The 22,392-nt window shown below is 38.5% G+C and overlaps 2 protein-coding genes and 2 long non-coding RNA genes across 4 annotated transcripts in view; 3 read left to right on the top strand and 1 right to left on the bottom strand.

The window, feature by feature from the left end:
- Window positions 1-21: 21 nt before the first annotated feature.
- LOC121306219 lies at window positions 22-3,721 on the top strand. Its single transcript, XR_005948175.1, has 3 exons — window positions 22-84; window positions 350-387; window positions 1,187-3,721. It is a non-coding gene; the product is annotated as an uncharacterized LOC121306219 (long non-coding RNA).
- Window positions 3,722-7,430: 3,709 nt separating this feature from the next.
- On the top strand, window positions 7,431-10,463 carry LOC121306100 (obscurin-like). Its single transcript, XM_041237804.1, has 6 exons — window positions 7,431-7,575; window positions 7,660-7,695; window positions 8,356-8,670; window positions 9,344-9,652; window positions 10,027-10,076; window positions 10,407-10,463. Exons 1-6 carry the CDS (start codon window positions 7,527-7,529, stop codon window positions 10,461-10,463), a joined length of 816 nt encoding a protein of 271 aa, XP_041093738.1. The 5' UTR covers window positions 7,431-7,526.
- A 4,064-nt stretch (window positions 10,464-14,527) lies between these two features.
- On the top strand, window positions 14,528-17,301 carry LOC121306220. The gene is made up of 3 exons (XR_005948176.1): window positions 14,528-14,626; window positions 14,893-14,930; window positions 15,730-17,301. It is a non-coding gene; the product is annotated as an uncharacterized LOC121306220 (long non-coding RNA).
- Window positions 17,302-22,209: 4,908 nt separating this feature from the next.
- Window positions 22,210-22,392, bottom strand: part of LOC121306099 (trichohyalin-like) — an 11,671-nt gene continuing 11,488 nt past the window's right edge. Inside the window, exon 5 of the mRNA XM_041237803.1 lies at window positions 22,210-22,235. Coding sequence (XP_041093737.1) covers window positions 22,210-22,235 — 26 coding nt within the window. The remainder of the gene's footprint in view (window positions 22,236-22,392) is intronic.

Genomic DNA, 22,392 nt, shown 5'->3' with positions numbered 1-22,392 from the left:
TGGGTGCAGGGGTAGGATCTGGGCTCCTTGTGCTGCTGCTACTGCTGATAGGAGGAGTGCTGAAGTGTCTGCAATCCAAACGAGGTAGGGCACAGCATTCTTCACCACAATGGATACAAATGAAGTTTGTTTAAATGATGGGCAATTCTTCATCTCGCTGTGTCAATGTATTGTGCCCCTCAATCATGTTCAATTCTATTGATTCCTGGGTGAGTGTTTACTGCAGTCTTCCATTGCTCAGCCTTTGGTGGAAAAACATATCTTGATGTTACTGATGCATAGTGTGTCACTAGCTGTTTCCATCCCATTCAACTAGGAAACTAATCTATTTGATCCAATGCCATTCCAGACCCTGCTGTCCAGATTGAACCTGTGTACACCACGGTGGTAAGTCCTTTATGTTACATGTCTCTCAAACAATTTGCTTGTACATGTACAGGTTCTTTCAGATTTAAATGGATACATTTCCATTATTTATCATTCTAGTCTAGCAAAATACATTGCTGAAGAGACATCAATCCTGACCACACACATTCTGCAAACCAGGCTGACTCATACATGTTTTTTTCAGTATTTACCATTGATGTGTGAACACTGTAGGTTTATAAGCTCACATGCAAAGTTTAAAACACACATAAAACATTGGATATATAGACTCTCTGATAATAATCCAGGTACTGTTATTATTACTGTTTTATAAGGTTCTTAGACCTTATGTGATGACTGATTTGAATTTGCTCCAGGAAAGGGTATTTTGACATCTTTGGTTACCACTGACCACATTCTCCCTGTAAACAGGCTGTAGGTCTGTAGGTAATAACTCTCAGTTGAGGAGTCTATGAATTGTGTTGGAAAGTTGCAGCAGGTATGGAGTAGAGGAACGTTGAGAGTGTCTAACGCCTCATTCACACAACCCAAACAATGCATGATAATCACACGCTGAAAACACGACTGTGAACAAAGTGAATGATAATGACCTGGTTTCAACACATTACACGTTGTTTAGGTATTATTTTAGTGATGTGGATAGGGTATCACAAGAAGATATCGTGCAACTACTGGTATATATTTACAGATGGATAAAAGGCAGTTTTTTTTTATTTGTTTTTATCTCTTTGTTTGGACAATTTGTTTAGTACAGTTTAGCCATCCTGATCTCTCTCTCCAATCTATTAATTTATTGCAGAATCTGCCCAAGCAGCCTTCAAAGCAACAGGATGACACCCTCACCTACTCAGAAATAAACACTGCCCGTGTCACCAAGAAGAAACCCAGATCTGCACCTGATCAAGACAATGTAACATATGCAACAGTTAAAACTGCCACATACTGATAACCACTGGGAAAAATGAATGTTGTTTTGAAAAATACCGGAATATTCAATTAATCAAATTGATCTTTCACTTTTATCTACATACTCTCTGCTTTCATACCTACCAGAACGATCATACAGTCCTGTCAGTGGGAGACACTTTAGTTCTTGTCTCAGAACTGACAAACCATTGGAGATAAATAATCTAGGAGGCTGTGGGGAAATGTGTGAAACAATAGAAGACACATTGATAACACACTGGCATCAATGCTGGGAGGCAAGCATTTCTATGAAACCTTTTTGCGCATGTTCTAGTGTTTAAAGAGCCAGTAGTATACGTTGTGTTTCCCTGTAGGAGTGCTGGATTCTTAATCAAAGCCAACACACAATGCATTTCTTAATCAAAGCCAACACACAATGCATTTCTTAATCAAAGCTAACACACAATGCATTTGTTTTGGTCGACCATTCTGGGTTGGTCTGGGTGGTGTTGCTTCAGTATTACATTCTAATCATTTCTCTGTAAATCTTACCTGGCTTTGAGGATCCAGGACTGAACAACCTGCCTCATTCCTTGCAAATCATGTGACAACATGACCGTTCAACTGTGCCAGCCCCACTAACTCTAAATGACAAAATCTGTTCCAAATTCTCAATGAACTGAGGTGTGGTGTGAATGCAATCGGGTCTAAAATTAGATTAATTTAGCAACAAACGATATCTGAAAAGGTCCTAAAATGTTTACTATTTTTAAAGCAAAACTAGTTCAGTAAAATGAATCTAATTCAATTATTTTCACTTTTTTCCAGACTGAGTTGGGTTCATTTAGAATAGTCTCAACAGTGAAACTGGATTGAAAAGCTTGCAATGGTACTCACATGGCAGTGGTAATCTGATGTGAATTCATAGCATAGGGATGGGAAAATAATTGGAAACTGCAACAGTAAAGTGCAACTATTATTAACATTTATATTCAGTGTGTGTCGGGTTAGAAAACATATGTGAAGTTTGGTGGGCTCAACTTAGCTCTCTATAAGCATTCATTATCAAGCAATTCTGTACAACTGCCAGTGTGCTTGAGAGGGGCACAGGACTGAATGTCCAGCCTGTAATTTGTTTAGAATGGTAAATGGTATTCTTTCCTTTCAAAAGAACTTGATAACAGCTTTGAGAACCTGATCTGTTGTGAATGGAAATCAGCAATGATTCATATTTCCTCTTATTCATGTGTTTCCTGTTCATACTGTAAAACAATTATATGTATTTTAATAACCAGCAGTGGGTTACACAGACCCCAGTGAGCAGCACTGCTAGATTACCTTACCTAAGGGACACATGATTAGTGCTAATGTGAGTCTAATCAATCAGCCACATCTCTGAGCTACAGCCCCTTCAGCATTGCTCTGTATGTATTTAACTTCATTGTTATAAAGTGTACAAAATGTATTTGTGTGGTTGTGTTGTCTGTTATCTATGAACTCAGCTCACTGTTTTTTTTTTCATCAAGGCCATCATTACCGGACATGTTTTGTATTGATGGTCTTTTATCATTTCTGTTTTAAATACTGTGGTTTACTTAAGCAAGGTTCTCTGTCATTCTTGTCACCTCGCTATGCATGCTAAAATTAAACACTGCATACGCCTTGCACAGTGAGGCTGTGAGTAGCATTGGCTTTCTCATTCTTCTGTCTAACGTCTAAAAATAATTAATTTCTGTTAGTGTATTAGTAACGTCTATTTCACCTCAGCCACGCATTGCCTGCTTTGTGCTTTCAGAGTCAGGGGTGCTGAACCCTGCATCTGGTCTCATTGCTGTATGCTGAGCTTATAGTAAACCACCTCATACTCAAGGTAAACCCAAATGATCTTTCCATTTAATAAAAGCACTTTCTGCTGACACACCAACCAGAATGAAGAGACAGATCAGTCTGAGCCATGTTAGTGCTGGTTCCAGAACTGACAGCCCATCGGAGAAGCAAAGAATCTGGCAGGTTACCTGTCAGCTCTGCCAGCCTCTCTTACTCTCCTTTCTTATACATGTAGATGCTGCTGTTAGAGTGGACAAGGTTATATTGTCTCATTGTTTGAATGCAGTGAGGAAGGGTGTTCATTGAAGGCATTTCCAATTCTCCAGACAAGCTCAAAGCCAGGTGAAGACAGATTTATTAGAAACATTATATTAACTCAATATTGGAACAACAGAACCCAGGTGTTAAATCTGGAAGAAAAAAACAATGCAGAATCAATATGGGTCAGAATAATGGACACAAATTAAAAGGGCATAATAATAGGGGCTATAGACTGCCAAATTCAGATGCTGAGCAAAATATTCTGTACACAATGACATTAGAAATGTGTGTAGCAAAGGAGAAGCCATACTAATGGGGGATTTCAACTTCCCCCATATAAAATGGGAAAACCTGTGGTATTTTGAATTGAAACTGCTCAATAAAACGAATCTGTATCTGACTCTTGTGCTGCAATGCTACAGCTTTGTAACATTTACACCTGGTAGTGAGCTTGGAAGCTGTAAATCCGCCTGGCTGTTCTAGTTCTAATTGTAATTGATGCTCACAGCAGTCACTCTAAAGGGGGGCCCAATCAGATAACACTTAGACTGAGCCTCTTCAGCACAGCTCTGTATAAAGTGAATTTCTATTAGTTTTCTTTTTCTATTCTCACAGACACATTACATATTCGCTTCGCTGCATGCATAGCATGGACTCCTTGTTGTTATGTCTGCGATGTTATCTTAAGCTTTCCAGCTGCCCTTTACACACTGTATCACAAATTATGTCTTGAGTTCATTGTGACACAGCGAAATTCTGAGGATTAGGATTGATTTGTAAATTGTGAAACTGTATTACATTATAATGTTTTTAAGTCCCTTATAAATGCTTTTAAATAAAAACAACTGTATGTGTATTCCTGTTGGCATTGCTTGTAGTTTTCAAGGCTTTTGTTTTAATGATTTATAATAAGTGAAGGTGAATATCCACAGTTTAAGTTTTGGGAGGAATCAAATTTAGGCATAAGTTCTTAAATAACTGTTGATTGGCTGCCACAGTGTTAGTGCTGGAGCTCAGCCTGCATGCTGACTGTTCATTTATTACACAGTGTTAGTGCTGGAGCTCAGCCTGCATGCTGACTGTTGATTTATTACACAGTGTTAGTGCTGGAGCTCAGCCTGCATGCTGACTGTTGATTTATTACACAGTGTTAGTGCTGGAGCTCAGCCTGCATGCTGACTGTTGATTTATTACACAGTGTTAGTGCTGGAGCTCAGCCTGCATGCTGACTGTTGATTTATTACACAGTGTTAGTGCTCTGCATGCTGACTGTTGATTTATTACACAGTGTTAGTGCTGGAGCTTGCATGCTGACTGTTGATTTATTACACAGTGTTAGTGCTTCAGCCTGCATGCTGACTGTTGATTTATTACATAGTGCTGGAGCTCAGCCTGCATGCTGACTGTTGATTTATTACACAGTGTTGTGCTGGAGCTCAGCGATGCTGACTGTTGATTTTTACACAGTGTTAGTGCTGGAGCTCAGCCTGCATGCTGACTGTATTACACAATGTATGTCTGGAGTCAGCCTTGCTGACTGTTGATTTAGCACAGTGTTAGTGCTGGAGCTCAGCCTGCATGCTGACTGTTGATTTATTACACAGTGTTAGTGCTGGAGCTCAGCCTGCATGCTGACTGTTGATTTATTACAAAGTGTTAGTGCTGGAGCTCAGCCTGCATGCTGACTGTTGATTTATTACACAGTGTTAGTGCTGGAGCTCAGCCTGCATGCTTGTTATTTATTACAAGTGTTAGTGCTGGAGCTCAGCCTGCATGCTTGTTGATTTATTAAGTGTTAGTGCTGGAGCTCAGCCTGCATGCTGAATTTATTACACAGTGTTAGTGCTGGAGCTCAGCCTGCATGCTGACTGTTGATTTATTACACAGTGTTAGTGCTGGAGCTCAGCCTGCATGCTGACTGTTGATTTATTACACAGTGTTAGTGCTGGAGCTCAGCCTGCATGCTGACTGTTGATTTATTACACAGTGTTAGTGCTGGAGCTCAGCCTGCATGCTGACTGTTGATTTATTACACAGTGTTAGTGCTGGAGCTCAGCCTGCATGCTGACTGTTGATTTATTACACAGTGTTAGTGCTGGAGCTCAGCCTGCATGCTGACTGTTGATTTATTACACAGTGTTAGTGCTGGAGCTCAGCCTGCATGCTGACTGTTGATTTATTACACAGTGTTAGTGCTGGAGCTCAGCCTGCATGCTGACTGTTGATTTATTACACAGTGTTAGTGTTGGATCTCAGCCTGCATGCTGACTGTTGATTTATTGCATAGTGCTGCACTTGTATGAAAAGCCTCGATCCTGTTTTCCGGGCTCCATAGAATGGTTGTGTCTTGTTCTCATTAAAGAAAAGGACCTTGGTGTGTGGCTAAAATAAGACCCATGAAGATCTATTGAATTGATCTAATCAGCTGTGGATCTCAATGCCACCACCATTTAAATCATTAGGAACATGAGTCTTACTCATTTAAATATTTATACACACATAATAAGAACTAAAAGACACTGACATGCTATGTTACCCTTTATTCATTTTTTGATAGTGCTGGTATTTAAATCCACTGCTGTTCTGATCAGTTGAATATTCTCCATGGTCTGTTAAAGTCGTTCTCCAGTTAATCAAAGTCCATACTTGCTGTAAACCAACATTCTTAATCCCTCTATCCAGTACAGTGCAGCTGGTTTAATTTATGTCTCTCTAAAAGCCAAGAACCTGTGCTGTTGCAGACTGCATGAGTCAGCACTTCCTCTCATAAACCACTGTGTATTCTACTATTCTGAGAAACATAATACTGGTCACCATCTCACTCCAGCACTTTGCTCTTCTAGACACAGGCTCCAGCACGCCTTGACTCAATCTGTTAGCACTTTGAAATATACTATTTAACAGCAGGGCGCATTCAGCCACTGAAGTGTCCTCCAGTATTCTGTGTACAAACTGAAACACTCCTTATAGTTGTTCTGTGAACTCAATCATTTTTGCTCACACTGTACAGCAGGAGGGGCCAACCCTGGTCCTGGACAGCAACAATCCTGCAGGCCTTCTGGGTACCTTTAAGTCATCAACAGCTGAAGACCTGGAAGAAATGTTAGCGTTGACCAATTAAGAAAATAATTCTTTAATTCTTTAATAATTCTTCTCAGTTAAGTAATTAAGAACTCAGGTGGAACGAAAACCAAAAGACCCTGCAGCTCTCCAGGACCAGGGTTGGCCACCCCGCTATAGAGCATAATGATGTTTTGGAAGTCCATTACAGTTATACAGTATAGGAATTATAAAAGGGATCCAACACCATGTCAAATCTTGGTAACACTTCATAATAATACATTTATTTTGTATAGTGCCTTTCATTAGTTATCTCAAAGCGCTTTACACATAAAATAAAAACAATGAACACCTGTTAAAACAACACAAACTGCAAAAAAGCAAATCAGTAAAATAAGTCTTTAGACCAGATTTAAAAGCCTCAATAGCCTCACAGTGCTTCAAATGTCCTGGCAAATCATTACAGAGGTGAGGGGCCACAGACCAAAAGACCCGATCGGCCATTGTGTGCAGCCTTGTCTCTTCGGCACAATTAGTTTGGCACTACTAGCAGATCGTACATTACGCTGGAACACATCAAGACAAAGCATAGCCTTCAAGTAAGCTGGACCCAAGCCATGTAAAGACTTGAAAGTAAGCAGCAAAATCTTGTAATCAGTTCTGTATTTAACTGGTAACCAGTGAAGAGATGCTAAGATTGGTGATATATGCTTGTGCTTTCTTGTTTTTGTTAGCACCTGTGCAGCACTATTTTGTAGATATGAAATGTCTCTGATTACTCTGTATTGATGTTGTAGTTTCTTATTAAATACAGGTGCACTTACACATAATTACAGTGCCAATCAGCATAGTGTGGCAGGGATGGGGTTAAATCACCTGGTCTTTAGATGGCGACAATGAGAGGCTCTGAAGAACCAACACCATTTGTGAATTGCTCTTGATCTTTTCCATGTGTAACGGAAACACTTGTTCAGTGAGGGAGGGTGCTGTCGCATGTGCATTACTGCATCAATCTAATCATTCTCACTGGCATGTTTAGCTGTTTTACAAGCAGAGGAACTTCATACTGGTAGTTTCAGAAATTAATGGGGCAGCTTCCCAGTATGCCTTGGAGTATTCATTCAATCATGCTGTGTAAGTATTATTTCTTTAATAAGTATTTGAGTACATTTGAAATGTTGCTTTTCTTCTTTGTAAAATGATGAATTTGTTTTTCAGTTTTTGCTCTTGGAGACGTGCTGCTGGTTTCCACAGGTATGTGTGTCTCTGACACTCTCACATAATAAGATACAATGATTTAATGCTTGATTACATTAGAAATGAATCTTAGAACCATTATTGCTGAAAGAATAAACACACACACCATGAAGTTACTCAACCTGAAATTCAGGAATTCAATTCTTAGGTATCCTCATGTTGTTTGTTTCTAGTTTCCTCACATTAATGGGTGTCTTTCTCGTTTCAGAAGGAAGTGGTACAAATGATAGTTCTGGAGTACAGGGCTTTGTAAATTGCACCCTTGTGTTTTTCTTCCAAATAACATCACTGTTACTATTTCAAAATGCTTGAGCTAGGGCCAGTTTCAAATAACTACATGCCATACACATGTGCTTATAAAATGAATGACATTTAGTAGCATTTGCGAAGATGGCTTTTTTATGCAATGGCAAACTGATAAACTGATTCTCCTGGTTATTGAATGTTCCAGATCACATGAACACAGAAAAGTGGCATTTTCAGAAATCAAACGATCTTATTCAATATTCAAAAACGTCATGTTTAGAACATTTATATACACAGAATGTCAAATGTCTATAAAGAAAGTTTAATCTCACTTCAATAAGTGTCCATGTGTTCTTAATTGCTTAACAGATTGTGCTCTCTCATTTGTCATTTTTAATTACATTTTTACAGAGGCACTTCGCACAGCAATAATTAAAATTAGCAAAACGACTGCAGTGGAAGGGGAGACCATTGAATTCAGATGTGTGATATCAGCTGTGCACGGAGAACAAGCAGAGAACAAGGGGAGGAATTGGTTCCATTTATATAAAAACAGAGAGAAGATCAGCTCACTGCCGGAGCCTGGAGGAATGGGAGCTGTCACATTTACAAAACAAGACATCAGAAAGAATGACGCTGGAAACTATACCTGCATGTATGGGAATGAGAATCCAGGAGATGTGCAAAACATCAGCCATGGCTCTTCAGTTCATCTCAATGTAAGAGGTAAGTACAAAACCAAACAATGATGAAAACACCTGGATGAAACTTTTTTGTGAAGGAAATTAACTGATTTAATAAAAAAAAAAAAAAGAAAAGAAAATCACATTTTAAATTGCTTGGTTTGTTCTTAAATAGGTAGATTAGGAAAAAATGCATTTTTGTAACAAATATTTTTAGAGCCAAAATCTTCAAACAAACTTGATATATAAATAATAGACTGATCCTTCAGTCAATTGATTAATCTTGAAATTATTTTAGAAATTGTATTTAAAATATTAATAATATATATATTTTTTTTTAAATTAGTCTTAAATATTGTATTAAAATATTTAAACTAAATTTCCCATGCACAAGATCCCACTAATCTGAACTATGCTAAGATGATTGAATGCTTGCTGTTATAGTCTGAATAAAGTTCAGTCTTGTAATTATGTGAGAATGTATAAAACAGCTATCTCTGAATCTTCTATTCAAATTGTTATTACTGATTTATCATCAGCTATAATTTAAAAATAAATTCAAACAGAAGACTAGATAAGATGTTTTTAATATGATACAGATTATGATCAAACCAAAAATCCGATCAGGGTTTGGGTTGGTAAGAGTCTATTGTTTGTTATTGAATATTTTTAGGTATGTTCTGAAGGCATATTTTTAACTTCAACTGTATTTTCAGAGTCGAACAATCAGCTCATCCTTCAGCTAGACAAACCGAGTGCAATGGAAGGAATGGATGTATTATTTCAATGTAGGGTACCAGCTGAACTCAGAGATGTAACAGGAAAAGAAGGATATTTCCATCTATATAAAGATGTAAGCCGTGTCGATTCACAGCCCAATCCCAAAGGCATGCCAGTTGCCAAGTTTTCCATTAAGAAAATTAAGAGGAATGATACTGGAAGCTACACCTGTGTGTATGGGAAAGAGAAGCCTGTGAACTCAGCAAACAGCAAACACAGTCGCCCAGTCTACCTTCATGTGAGAGGTAAGGACTGAGCTGAACACTTTGTGTCACAGTGGGGTCTATTCAATTGTTTCGATGTGTGCTGTACAGCACTGCAAACACCAGCATTAATTAGTCTATGATATATTATAAAGCTGGTATGGGAAGAGAGGATTGAACTGAATCTCCTTTACTGTTTGTCTGCTTGATGATATGTTAACTATTGTGTCTCTCAAGTAGTTTCAATTAGACATGAAACTGCAATGAAATGTGGCAAAGATCAATTCCCATGCAGTTCATGAATCTGAAGAGATCATCAGAGTCCCTCAGTGTAATAATTGTTGGTCTGAATTATTTAGAAGAGAAACTGCCACCTCAGCTTTAGTTTCTCATTGGTGTTGTTTATATCCCCACAGAATATATGACAACTCCATCTCAACAGAAACTGACAGGAAAGTCTCTATTTGTTTGGTTTTCAATTCAGTTTTCTGATTTAAATCTTTAAATCCAAGTCTAAACCAAAATAGTTAAAACGGTGTCAATTTCACAATTAAAACTAACCATCATTGCATACAGAGGGGTAGTTTCTTCAAATGAACCCATTCTGACAGGACTCACCAGTACATTACAGTAACTAATATTAACCCCAGCAGAGCTGAACTATAATCTGAGCCATGCTCTTACAGAATGAAATACAAGTATAAAAACCAAACAAAGACTGGGCTGGCATTATTAGTATGGAAGAAGTGAGACAGAGGAAATAACTCATCTGAATGTATGGATAATTTTATGTCAGACTATCAAGGCTGCTGAACTAGCTTCGTTTACCCCCAGAGTGGGAGAGAAAGGGTGAAATAAGTTTGAGTGAAGAGCTTTCCTCAGTGGAGTCTCAGTGGAGAGCCGTCCTCAGCGCTGTCTGACCTCGAAGGCTGGGGAAGGAGCTTCATTTACCCCTAGAGGAGAAACTGAGGGGAAGAGAGTGAGAGCTTGTGCCTGAACATACCAGTGTGGTCGGCCAGCATATAAATCAAGTTATTAATCGAATTGATTCATCTCATTACAATTGATTTATTAAAATGTTTGGATATACTGTTACTTGATTGATTGCCTTGTTAGAATAGGTTTTGTTTAAGAATTTTTTTTGAAGATTTTGCTGCTGAGTATTTATTTTCAAAAGGTTTTCTTAAGGCTGTGCTGCATCAGCGCTCACATTGAGGCCTTTTCTTTTTTTGGGGGGCTGGGGGGGGGGTTACTTCAGTCTTGCACCAGGGTCCAGTAAATCCCAGCGCCAGCACTAGATCCAGTGAATTTATTTTGTTAGTTTTTTCTTGCCATGAACGTTTCTTAATGTTTTTTGGCCTTGCAAAGCGTTTAAATAATATTTCCTGTCTTTTTTTACACTAACTGGTCAATTTCATCTGTGGAAATGTGTTTTCCTTTTCTTTTTGGCTGGTGTCATAGTTGCAGCAAGTCTGCAGAATCCAGAGATCATCCTATTATATTTGCCAGACTTCTTTCTGTTCACTATACCACTCATTTAGGGGGGTCAACAGGAAGTTCTAAACTGACTTTTGCTGTTTGAATCTATTTATAATGAGATGCAAGCTCCGATCTCTCCTGTATAATGAGCAGTAACATGCTGCTATAAATGCAGTGATAGCAATAGTTGTTCATGAAAAGAGCTGTTTAGTACATCGCATGCACGCAATTATTATTATTTTTTTACGAAGGCAGAATCTACGAATTTTCAGTATTTACGAACACACAAGTAATATTTTGCATAGACCCTTTTTAAGAAGATCAAGTTTATACATTATAGGATCGGTGCTGATATCTCCCACTATCCAAAGCATTACAAAGAACGCACTATCATCAAGTTAATATTGGTCTAAATTAATAATGTTATTAAACAGCTGGCCTCCTTTTTAGCTTAATGGTGATAATTTGCTACACGTTGTTGCTTATGTTCCCACAGGAGAAATGACAACTCCAAACAAGACCCAACACACAGATGGGACAGGCAAGTGTGCAATTTTTTTTTTATATACATACAAGTTTACTTGAACTTTTTAAAATCACTTTCAGTCCCAAGTTTTTGAAAGCAAAGTAAGTTCTTAACCTTGTTAATAATAAAGACATTAATTGATTTCTATACTGTATCAGCAATTATAATTGAATCAGAATGGTCACAGCTCAGACTATTGCTGCTACACATGGACAATTTCATACCAGATTAAACCAACTCATGTAACAGGTTTGATTTACACAGGCAAAAATGCAAACAGGAACAAAGCAAATCAAATGTGATCCATCAGTGATCTCACACACAGGCCTCAGTCGATGCTGTTCTGATGCTGTTCTGAGCTCTCACACACAGGCCTCAGTCAGTGCTGTTCTGAGCTGCATCAGTGCCTCACACACAGCCTCAGTCGATGCTGTTCTGAGCTGCATCAGTGATCTCACACACAGGCCTCAGTCGATGCTGTTCTGAGCTGCATCAGTGACCTCACACACAGGCCTCAGTCGATGCTGTTCTGAGCTGCATCAGTGACCTCACACACAGGCCTCAGTCGATGCTGTTCTGAGCTGCATCAGTGATCTCACACACAGGCCTCAGTCGATGCTGTTCTGAGCTGCATCAGTGCTCACACACAGGCCTCAGTCGATGCTGTTCTGAGCTGCATCAGTGACACACACACAGGCCTCAGTCGATGCTGTTCTGAGCTGCATCAGTGACCTCACACACAGGCCTCAGTCGATGCTGTTCTGAGCTGCATCAGTGATCTCACACACAGGCCTCAGTCGATGCTGTTCTGAGCTGCATCAGTGATCTCACACACAGGCCTCAGGGTAGATGTTATTTTCTGAGCAAAGCTGAGCTTTAATGGCGATCTTGTTTTTTTTCTGAGCTGGCATGGCACAGAGATGTTAGTTTTTGAGCTGGCATCAGTGGAAATGTTATTAAGCTGAGCCAAGAAATTACTTCATACAGCACAGACTTATAAACACATATATAAACACATTTATTTTACAAATCAAGGCGAGAAAATGTAAATCAATAAACATCTGAACAGACGTGGGTTTACAACATACTGTACATATTCATAAAACTGAAACGATAGCAATACATTTTTAACTTTTCAACAACAATCGCTTTATTATCAGATAAGCAAAAGCAACTGAACAATGTAGATAAATAATCTTAGAAGAAAACATTTTACAAAAGCGCACAGCACAAGAAGTTATAAAAAAAGCAGAATTTATTTTTTTCAACAAAAGGGTATTCCTGCCTTGAGTCAGACTGTTCTTCTCCACGTCGTCTTTCTGCACAGGGCACAGCTGCCCGAAGTTTTATTTTTATTGCACTTGCCAACCTGGCATTGGCATCTCTGCGGCTCTCAAAGAGGTTCCAAGTCTTCCTCTGTTGCAAATGCTTCTTGTGAAGTTCCTGTGCTAACTGTAAAATAGATTCTCTCCTTGGTAATTCTTCTTCGTGCATTCTGTGTAAAGTCCCCAGGAGTTGATGGCTGCTAGGTCCAATACATTATAAAACACCTGAACAGACCACCGTCGGGAGCCAGCTTTCACAGAATACTCCCGTGCTATCTGATCCAAAACATCAACTCCATATTTTGTTGCGTAGTAAAACTCCATGGTCTCTGGTATTTATTTTTATGCTAATTGACTGACCAAAGCAACGCAGCTGGCAAGCAGGCGCCAGCCTTCAAAAGACTGATTGAAAACAATAGATTGTATATATATATATATATATATATATATATAATATATATATATATATATATATATATATATATATATTTCCAAACAACTGTTTACCATTCAACTCAGCACTACGACACAGACTCATCATTTTCAAAGTACTCCATTTTTTTCAACTTTCTACAATCCCCATCGTTAGTGACACTGCTGGACTTCCTTTATCAGTCAGTGAGATCGTTTTTAGCCTGTATTCTACTTTGGGATGTTTAAATGTAATTCCATCTGTGGCTACTGCACAGTTATAAACCAGCTGTAATGCTTTATTAGCACTCTATAACATAGCTAGTAAGCATATATTATATATTTATAAAATAGTAATAAGCAGCACCTTAATATAACATGTTAGCAAATTATTTAATCTGTTTACACATATTTAACTGGCTCTTACAATGAATCCCATTTGTATGTGGATCCCCCAGGATCTGTTCCAGCTCTGTTCCTGGGTGCAGGGGTAGGATCTGGGCTCCTTGTGCTGCTGTTACTGCTGATAGGCTGATCATCAAGCTAATGTTGGTCTGAATTAATATCATTATTAAACAGCTGGCCACCTTTTTAGCTTAATGGTGATAATTTGCTATACGTTGTTGCTTATGTTCCCACAGAAGAAATGACAACTCCAAACACATCAATCAAGACCCAACACACAGATGGGAGAGGCAAGTGTGAACAAATGAGTTTTTATAAGTTTCCTTGACCTTTATCACTTATTGTAAAGTAGTCCAAGTTTTAGAAAGCAAAGTGATTTCTTAAGTTGTTAATCATCAAGGTAATAATTGATTTATACACTGTATATAAATTATATTTCAATCAGAATGATTAGTGGTGGTACACATGGACAATTTCATACCAGATTAAACCAACTCCAAAAACTAGGCTTTCTGTGTTATTATTGTGTGTCTGGAGTACCTGCTCAAAAACTAGCAATGCTGACGTCACTGTGGAGCACACTGTATGCACCCTATTCACATACTGCAAGATCAAGACACTGTATTAACAGGATTGGATTACATTTGATTTCAACACATCTTGATCACGCTTTTATGTCAATAGGTTATTAGTGGATTATAGAATCTGTTTACACATATTTAACTGGATCTTACAATGAATCCCATTTGTATGTGGATCCCCCATGTTCTGTTCCAGCTCTGTACTTGGGTGCAGGGGTAGGATCTGGGCTCCTTGTGCTGCTGTTACTGCTGACAGGAGGAGTGCTGAAGTGTCTGCAATCCAAACGAGGTAGGGCACAGCATTCTTCACCACAATGGATACAAATGAAGTTTGTTTAAATGATGGGCACTTCTTCATCTCGCTGTGTCAATGTATTGTGCCCCTCAATCATGTTCAATTCTATTGATTCCTGGGTGAGTGTTTACTGCAGTCTTCCATTGCTCAGCCTTTGGTGGAAAAACATATCTTGATGTTACTGATGCATGGTGTGTCACTAGCTGTTTCCATCCCATTCAAACAAGGAAACTAATCTATTTGATCCAATGCCATTCCAGACCCTGCTGTCCAGACTGAACCTGTGTACACCATGGTGGTAAGTCCTATATGTTACATGTCTCTCAAACAATTTGCTTGCACCTATACAGGTTCTTTCAGATTTAAATGGATATACTGCCATTATTTATCATTCTAGTCTAGCAAAATACATTGCTGAAGAGACATCAATCCTGACCACACACATTCTGCAAACCAGGCTGACTCATACATGTTTTTTTCAGTATTTACCATTTGATGTGTGAACAATATAGGTTTATAAGCTCATGCAAAGTTTAAAACACACATTTAAACATTGGATATATAGACTCTCTGATAATAATCCAGGTACTGTTATTATTACTGTTTTGTAAGGTTCTTAGACCTTATGTGATGACTGATTTGAATTTGCTCCAGGAAAGGGTATTTTGACATCTTTGGTTACCACTGACCACATTCTCCCTGTAAACAGGCTGTAGGTCTGTAGGTAATAACTCTCAGTTGAGGAGTCTATGAATTGTGTTGGAAAGTTGCAGCAGGTATGGAGTAGAGGAACGTTGAGAGTGTCTAACGCCTCATTCACACAACCCAAACAATGCATGATAATCACACGCTGAAAACACGACTGTGAACAAAGTGAATGATAATGACCTGGTTTCAACACATTACACGTTGTTTAGGTATTATTTTAGTGATGTGGATAGGGTATCACAAGAAGATATCGTGCAACTACTGGTATATATTTACAGATGGATAAAAGGCAGTTTTTTTTTATTTGTTTTTATCTCTTTGTTTGGACAATTTGTTTAGTACAGTTTAGCCATCCTGATCTCTCTCTCCAATCTATTAATTTATTGCAGAATCTGCCCAAGCAGCCTTCAAAGCAACAGGATGACACCCTCACCTACTCAGAAATAAACACTGCTCGTGTCACCAAGAAGAAACCCAGATCTGCACCTGATCAAGACAATGTAACATATGCAACAGTTAAAACTGCCACATACTGATAACCACTGGGAAAAATGAATGTTGTTTTGAAAAATACCGGAATATTCAATTAATCAAATTGATCTTTCACTTTTATCTACATACTCTCTGCTTTCATACCTACCAGAACGATCATACAGTCCTGTCAGTGGGAGACACTTTAGTTCTTGTCTCAGAACTGACAAACCATTGGAGATAAATAATCTAGGAGGCTGTGGGGAAATGTGTGAAACAATAGAAGACACATTGATAACACACTGGCATCAATGCTGGGAGGCAAGCATTTCTATGAAACCTTTTTGCGCATGTTCTAGTGTTTAAAGAGCCAGTAGTATACGTTGTGTTTCCCTGTAGGAGTGCTGGATTCTTAATCAAAGCCAACACACAATGCATTTCTTAATCAAAGCCAACACACAATGCATTTCTTAATCAAAGCTAACACACAATGCATTTGTTTTGGTCGACCATTCTGGGTTGGTCTGGGTGGTGTTGCTTCAGTATTACATTCTAATCATTTCTCTGTAAATCTTACCTGGCTTTGAGGATCCAGGACTGAACAACCTGCCTCATTCCTTGCAAATCATGTGACAACATGACCGTTCAACTGTGCCAGCCCCACTAACTCTAAATGACAAAATCTGTTCCAAATTCTCAATGAACTGAGGTGTGGTGTGAATGCAATCGGGTCTAAAATTAGATTAATTTAGCAACAAACGATATCTGAAAAGGTCCTAAAATGTTTACTATTTTTAAAGCAAAACTAGTTCAGTAAAATGAATCTAATTCAATTATTTTCACTTTTTTCCAGACTGAGTTGGGTTCATTTAGAATAGTCTCAACAGTGAAACTGGATTGAAAAGCTTGCAATGGTACTCACATGGCAGTGGTAATCTGATGTGAATTCATAGCATAGGGATGGGAAAATAATTGGAAACTGCAAGAGTAAAGTGCAACTATTATTAACATTTATATTCAGTGTGTGTCGGGTTAGAAAACATATGTGAAGTTTGGTGGGCTCAACTTAGCCCTCTATAAGCATTCATTATCAAGCAATTCTGTACAACTGCCAGTGTGCTTGAGAGGGGCACAGGACTGAATGTCCAGCCTGTAATTTGTTTAGAATGGTAAATGGTATTCTTTCCTTTCAAAAGAACTTGATAACAGCTTTGAGAACCTGATCTGTTGTGAATGGAAATCAGCAATGATTCATATTTCCTCTTATTCATGTGTTTCCTGTTCATACTGTAAAACAATTATATGTATTTTAATAACCAGCAGCGGGTTACACAGACCCCAGTGAGCAGCACTGCTAGATTACCTTACCTAAGGGACACATGATTAGTGCTAATGTGAGTCTAATCAATCAACCACATCTCTGAGCTACAGCCCCTTCAGCATTGCTCTGTATGTATTTAACTTCATTGTTATAAAGTGTACAAAATGTATTTGTGTGGTTGTGTTGTCTCTTATCTATGATCTCAGCTCACTGTTTTTTTTTTCATCAAGGCCATCATTACCGGACATGTTTTGTATTGATGGTCTTTTATCATTTCTGTTTTAAATACTGTGGTTTACTTAAGCAAGGTTCTCTGTCATTCTTGTCACCTCGCTATGCAGTGTCCATGTCAGGCTGTGGTATTGTTGTCAGATGATGAACTGCATACCCTTGCACAGTTTCTTCTCAAAGACTGACAAAACTGCAATAAGAAAAGGCGCAAAATTTTTGGGTGAATGGAATTCCCTGATTCCAACTGCACGCACGATCCCGCCTGATTTCCTTTGCCAACGTCACCTAAGAAATATGAGACGGGGGGGGGGGGGGGGGGAACGAGAATGCTTTAAGAGGCCCGTAATTGTATCCCATTGTTAAATTTAATAAACTGTATATTTACCACACTTTCTCGTAAGGGGAAAATTCAAACAGGATTCTGTGATGCAAAAACAAATCATGTCTCAAACTGATCCTTTCAGGATATAAAGTTGAATGAATGCAATGTTCCTTCCGAAGCAAGGTGATTTTGAAGACACAGCTTTGAAGTTGTTAAGCGTTTAAGGTACAGAAAGGTTGTTTGAAACACTTTGGCTAAGTAGATGCAGGATTCATTGTCCAGTGATTCCTGGTTTTACTTGTAGTTTTAAGTTGCAATTTTTGCTAATCTGTATAGCAGACTTTCAATTACCTCAGACTTGCTGTTACGCACAGCTGATGTTAGCTCCACTTTCAATAGCCCAAGTTATTGATTGAGTTGCTGAAATGTACTTTTGTTCCAGTCAAATTTGCTTTCAATTAGAGATTAAATGATGCAGTGCTTCAGTAGATTCTCCCTGGATGTTTGTAATGCTCCTGCATCTGATTCTTCTGTGTCTGATGCCTTGTTCTCTCTGGATGGTTCTTTTGTTTCTGAACCAGCTCTCTTTTTAAGCCGTGCGTGCTGGTTTACCACAACGACCTGCAGCTGCAGTGAACTCAATCAGCAGTACTTCAAGAAGTCCTTGTGCTCAAATACATACCAGTGTTTCACAAAGCTAAAATAATAATGCTCAACCAAATCATATATAAACACAGGCTCAAATAAACATATGCATGATAAATAAAAACAATGCAATTATGAGTGATTAAATCAAAGAAATGCACAACTACTAAAGAAAAAGGAACGTTCCATTAATTACATAATGATACTCTCTTGCTGCTGCTGCTTTCAGCTAAACTAACAAAACTACAGACCCGTTGAGCTCAGCGGATGTTATATTATGCATTTGCTAATGCTTTTGTATTTTACTGCCTGGGACTGAAGCTTTTTTATGCGTGTGGTCCATTTGCATCATTTTGTGTTCTTTGTTCCCACGGATGTTTGAATGTAAATGACAATTATCATCAACACCCCTGAGATGGACTTGTTATCACTCACATTTCATTTATGTCTGGCACAAGGCAATACAGGCACTAATATTTTAACAAGCCTCACACCTTGACCACCCTGGCTGCTGTGGAAGAGTGTGGCTTTCCAATAACTGTGTTTAATAATAATAAGTTTCCATGACCTTAATTACTTGTTTTAAAGTAGTCCAAGTTTTAGAATACAAAGTAAGTTCTTAAGTTGTTAATAATAAAGGCACTAATTGATTTCTATACTGTATCAGCAATTATAATTGAATCAGAATGGTCACAGCTCTGATTATTGCTGGCACACATGGACAATTTCATACCAGATTAAACCAACTTCATGTAACAGGTTTGATTTATCATTAGAAATAATGAATCTTCTTCAGGTAAAGTCAATCAAAAAAGAGTTCATTCAGGAATCAAAAATGCAAACAGGAACAAAGCAAATCAAATATGATCCATCAGTAATCTTACACACAGGCCTCAGTCGATGCTGTTCTGAGCTGCATCAGTGACCTCACACACAGGCCTCAGTCGATGCTGTTCTGAGCTGCATCAGTGATCTCACACACAGGCCTCAGTCGATGCTGTTCTGAGCTGCATCAGTGATCTCACACACAGGCCTCAGTCGATGCTGTTCTGAGCTGCATCAGTGATCTCACACACAGGCCTCAGTCGATGCTGTTCTGAGCTGCATCAGTGACCTCACACACAGGCCTCAGTCGATGCTGTTCTGAGCTGCATCAGTGACCTCACACACAGGCCTCAGTCGATGCTGTTCTGAGCTGCATCAGTGATCTCACACACAGGCCTCAGTCGATGCTGTTCTGAGCTGCATCAGTGACCTCACACACAGGCCTCAGTCGATGCTGTTCTGAGCTGCATCAGTGATCTCACACACAGGCCTCAGTCGATGCTGTTCTGAGCTGCATCAGTGATCTCACACACAGGCCTCAGTGTAGATGTTATTTTCTGAGCAAAGCTGAGCTTTATTGGCGATCTTGTTCATTTTCTGAGCTGGCATGGCACAGAGATGTTAGTTTCTGAGCTGGCATCAGTGGAAATGTTATTAAGCTGAGCCAAGAAATTACTTCATACAGCACAGACTTATAAACACATATATAAACACATTTATTTTACAAATCAAGGCAAGAAAATCTAAATCAATAAACATCTGAGCAGACGTGGGTTTACAACATACTGTACATATTTATAAAACTGAAACGATAGCAATACATTTTTAACTTTTCAACAACAATCGCTTTATTATCAGATGAGCAAAAGCAATCTTAGAAGAAAACATTTTACAAAAGCGCACAGCACAAGAAGTTATAAAAAAAGCAGAATTTATTTTTTTCAACAAAAGGGTATTCCTTTACCTTGAGTCAGACTGTTCACAATCAACACAGATAATGTGCTTCTCCATGCCGCCTTTCTGCACAGGGCACAGCTGCCCGAAGTTTTATTTTTATTGCACTTGCCAACCTGGCATTGGCATCTCTGCGGCTCTCAAAGAGGTTCCCAGTCTTCCTCTTTTGCAAATGCTTCTTGTGAAGTTCCTGTGCTAACTGTAAAATAGATTCTCTCCTTGATAATTTTTCTTCGTGCAATCTGTGAAAAGTGCCCAGGAGTTGATCGCTCCTCAGTCCATTACATTATAAAACACCTGAACAGACCACCGTCGGGAGCCAGCTTTCACAGAATACTCCCGTGCTATCTGATCCAAAACATCAACTCCATATTTTGTTGCGTAGTAAAACTCCATGGTCTCTGGTATTTATTTTCATGCTAATTGACTGACCAAAGCAACGCAGCTGGCAAGCAGGCGCTAGCCTTCAAAAGACTGATTGAAAACAATAGATTGTTATATATATATATATATATATATATATATATATATATATATATATATATATATATATATATATATATATATATATATATATATTTTCCAAACAACTGTTTACCATTCAACTCAGCACTACGACACAGACTCATCATTTTCAAAGTACTCCATTTTTTTCAACTTTCTACAATCCCCATCATTAGTGACACTGCTGGACTTCCTTTATCAGTCAGTGAGATCGTTTTAGCCCCTATTCTACTTTGGGATGTTTAAATGTAATTCTGACTGTGGCTACTGCACAGTTATAAACCAGCTGTAATGCTTTATTAGCACTCTATAACATAGCTATTAAGCATATATTATATATTTATAAAATAGTAATAAGCAGCACCTTAATATAACATGTTAGCAAATTATAGAATCTGTTTACACATATTTAACTGGCTCTTACAATGAATCCCATTTGTATGTTGATCTCCCCAGGATCTGTTCCAGCTCTGTACCTGGGTGCAGGGGTAGGATCTGGGCTCCTTGTGCTGCTGTTACTGCTGACAGGAGGAGTGCTGAAGTGTCTGCAATCCAGACGAGGTAGGGCACAGCATTCTTCACCACAATGGATACAAATGAAGTTTGTTTAAATGATGGGCACTTCTTCATCTCGCTGTGTCAATGTATTGTGCCCCTCAATCATGTTCAATTCTATTGATTCCTGGGTGAGTGTTTACTGCAGTCTTCCATTGCTCAGCCTTTGGTGTATAAACATATCTTGATGTTACTGATGCATAGTGTGTCACTAGCTGTTTCCATCCCATTCAACTAGGAAACTAATCTATTTGATCCAATGCCATTCCAGACCCTGCTGTCCAGATTGAACCTGTGTATGCCAATGTGGTAAGTCCCATACGTTACATGACTCAAACATTTCACTGACATATATACATGTTCTATCATATTTAAATACAGAACTGTCCCTGATTTACCATTCTTAAAACAATACTCCAGTAAAAAGGGATTCAATGCTTATGGCTTCAGTTGTGAGTAATGCATATTTTCAGTGTTTATCTTCTTGGGCCCCATTTTGGTCCACAAAACACATGTATACAGGCACATGTACAAATAAATAAACACACACATGGAACATCTCAGAGGAAATAAACAATCCAGTGACGATTAGAGCATTGCATTGCCAGAAATAACTCTTTATTAATAATCACTTCTTATTGGTAATACTTCTATTACATTCTGTTATAAGTGATTATAAACAATCTATAAACATGTTATTAATTATGCTTATTAACAACTATAGACTGAGATTGGACATAATTAGACTATTATGTACGTCTGTCCTTTTTATTGCAATTGTTTATAATCGCATATAACGGATACAGTCTCTCTGTCTGTCTGTCTTTTCATGTCTCTTTGTCTTTCTATGCCTGTGTCTGTCTGTCTGTCTCAGTAATTGTATGGGGTTGTTTGTTTTTGCACAGCAGTTGATATAGACTTCTGCCATTTTTCTGTTGTTGTGTAAAAGTGTTCTGTTTTGTTGAAAGTCTTGTCTGCTTTTAACTGTTTTAATACAGTGCTGAATGAAATCTATTTATAAAACAGTTAATTATTTACAGTTCAGTCTTCCTGCCCTGTGACATAATCTGGTATAAGATCAGAAGAAAATCATGAAAGAGAGAAAACCCTTCGGCTCATCTAAGCTCCTTCGCTTCCTGGTAGCTGATTGATCTCAGAACTTGGTCAAGTTGGGTCTGAAAGTTTTCAAGTGACATGGTGTGTCTATCCTTTGCTCCAAACTCT

Source organism: Polyodon spathula, chromosome 46 (genome assembly GCF_017654505.1).
Source record: "Polyodon spathula isolate WHYD16114869_AA chromosome 46, ASM1765450v1, whole genome shotgun sequence".
NCBI classification, from domain to species: Eukaryota; Metazoa; Chordata; class Actinopteri; order Acipenseriformes; family Polyodontidae; genus Polyodon; species Polyodon spathula.
Note: the sequence above shows the minus strand (reverse complement) of the source record. Positions and strands in the feature narration are given on the sequence as shown.